The following is a 2,564-nucleotide window of genomic DNA, read 5'->3' as shown; positions in this document are numbered from 1 at the left end:
CCGCCCACCACCATACACACAGACACACACACACACATACTCTCTCTCTCTCTTTCCTCTTTAATTTCCACCTCCAATCTTAATCCTGGTTCCATCTCAAGCTCTGAATGGCAATATTCTAATATTCCTTCAATCAGGAAGAATACAGATTCCTTCTCTCTCTTAAAAAAAAAAAAAAAAACCCACTGCTGTCGAATCGCTTCCGACTCATAGCGACCCTATAGGACAGAGTAGAACTGCCCCATATTAACTACTTCATTTATTCATATTACAAGTACTTATGAAGGGCCTCCTGTGTGTTTGGTGCTAGGGCATATCTGCAGTAACTAAGAGAAGGAATCCTGTATCAGGATAGGAATTTTTAAAGAACCCACCCACAGGTAGGTGAGGAAAATTGAGCATTTGATCTGGATGGAGAGTAAAGGGCAAGAAAACCAAGAAAAAGAAAGTAGCCCCAGCTTACGAAAACCTGACTAAACCAAAACCAAACCCGTTGCCATCAAGTCTATTCCAACTCACAGCAATCCTACAGGACAGGGTAGACCTGCCCCATATTGTTTCTAAAGAGTGCCTGGGGGGTTCAAACTGCCAACCTTTTGGTTAGCAGCCACAGCTCCTAACCACTATCCCACCAGGGAAAAGACTTAGTTTAAAAATGTCTTTACGAAGAGTCACCAGGCCACTTTCCAATGATAAAGAATTTCTTCCCATGCTAGTTGGGCTTGAGTTGATTCATATCTCTCACAGAGTAGATGATGTAGATTGCTAATCTGGACTTCCAAGTCTCACTTTCTTGGAAAGGGGGAGTAGTCAGAGATGAGTTGTTGCCTCAGGGACGTGCATAACCACAGAGTAGGACCACCCCCAGAGGTCATGGGCACCCTTCCCACCCTATGAGAAAACTTCACCAAGTTCAGTCCTTCCTTTGGTGATCAACCAGGATTACCATGTAAATAGCTTGTTGCTAACTGGAAGAGCCCTATACTGCCCTCTGACATTCCTATCACTCAGAGAGTATTTAGGAAAACTCCGTGGAATAGTAGACTATGCAGGAGCTTTGAAGTCAGGTAAACTTGGGTTCAAATCCTGACTCCACTGTAGTGAACTTGGACAATTGACTTAAACTCACTCAGTCTGTTTTTTCCTATAAACAGGAAATTAGAAGGCCTGTCTCCAGTGCTTGCTGTGATGAATAAATGAATAAGCCAAGCATAGTGTGTGGCCATTATAGGAACTTGCTTAATATTAGTTACCTTCCTCTCTTCCCTTGGGCCCCAGATCTAGATGAAGAAGCAGTCCAGTGGTGATGGTGAGAACCAGATAATCTGGCTGATCCTAGTGGGCTTCGGGGAACTGCAACACCTGGGCTTCCTCCCCTTCACTCTCTTTCTGGCCATCTATGTGGTGATAGTTGGGGGCAACGCCCTCATCATGCCGGCTGTGGCCTCTAGTCAGACTCTCCACACACCCATGTACTTCTTCCTCTGTCACTTCTCCCTGCTAGAGATTGGCTACACCTCCAACATTGTGCCTCGGCTACTGCACAGCTTCCTGGAAGGCAAAGAAGCCATCTCGCTGGTCAGCTGTCTGGTCCAGTTCTACATGTTTGCCTCACTGGCTGCAGCTGAGTGCCTCCTGCTCTCCACCACGTCCTATGACCGTTACTTGGCCATCTGCCACCCCCTTCACTACCCTGTTCTGATGAACACCTGGCTGTGTGGCTGCCTGGCAACTGGTGCCTGGCTCTGTGGTTTCTCCTTCTCTGCATTCACTCTGGCCCTAGCAGCCCCTCTGCCCCTCTGCCCTGGCATCAGAGAGATCGACCACTACTTCTGTGACTTTGCTCCAGTTGTAGGGCTGTTCTGTGGGAATGGGCAAGTCATGTGGGGAGCTGGGGTCTGCATCTCAGGCTTCCTGACACTGGCTCCTTTCCTGTTGATTGTGGCATCCTACACCCTCATCCTGAGGGCTGTGCTGCAAATTCTGTCAGGCTATGGGAGGCAGAAAGCCTTCTCCACTTGTTCTTCCCACCTCAGAGTGGTTGGAGTGTTTTATGGTACCCTCATTGTGGTCTATGTGGCCCCTACAGATCACATGGCTCCCTTGATCCAAAAGGCTGTCTCTGTCCTCTACACTGTGCTCACCCCTATGGTCAACCCCATCTTCTACAGCCTCAAGAGCGAAGAGGTAAAATGGGCCCTTCATAGGCTCTGGAGACAGCTCATGTCAGGCTGTACCCCACTGAGGCAGACAGGACAGCTATTGACTTCTTTCTGAATTAATTCTTAACCCCTTCCTCAAAATCTAATAGACTAGAAGATGGAGACTGTGGATGTTTAACAAGCTGGGTAACTTGATGTTTCCATTTGGAATAGGGTAAGGATCAAAAACAGCATGCCTGGTATAGGAGCTAAATACTACATATACTCCATAAATATCAGGTGAAAAAATATGTGAATTAGTACTGAAAAAACTGCAAGAGGGGAGTGGGGCAATACACCAGGTGGGGGAACATTTGCTGATTATTAATCCACAGAGCCAAGGAGTGAAGGTTGGCAGACAGG

The 2,564-nt window shown here is 47.2% G+C and overlaps 1 protein-coding gene across 1 annotated transcript; it reads left to right on the top strand.

The window, feature by feature from the left end:
- Positions 1–1,098: 1,098 nt before the first annotated feature.
- LOC100668604 (olfactory receptor 11A1-like) lies at positions 1,099–2,277 on the top strand. The gene has a single exon (XM_003405424.3). It carries the CDS (start codon positions 1,285–1,287, stop codon positions 2,275–2,277), a length of 993 nt encoding a protein of 330 aa, XP_003405472.1. The 5' UTR covers positions 1,099–1,284.
- The last annotated feature ends 287 nt before the right edge of the window (positions 2,278–2,564 follow it).

The sequence above is a fragment of the Loxodonta africana genome, chromosome 4, assembly GCF_030014295.1.
Source record: "Loxodonta africana isolate mLoxAfr1 chromosome 4, mLoxAfr1.hap2, whole genome shotgun sequence".
NCBI classification, from domain to species: domain Eukaryota; kingdom Metazoa; phylum Chordata; class Mammalia; order Proboscidea; family Elephantidae; genus Loxodonta; species Loxodonta africana.
The sequence above is the reverse complement of the archived record's forward strand: the minus strand, read 5'-3'. Positions and strand labels throughout refer to the sequence as shown.

Excerpts from the sequence above, each read along its gene's own strand:
- LOC100668604 (XM_003405424.3), top strand. The coding sequence starts at position 1,285 with ATGAAGAAGCAGTCCAGTGGTGATGGTGAGAACCAGATAATCTGGCTG.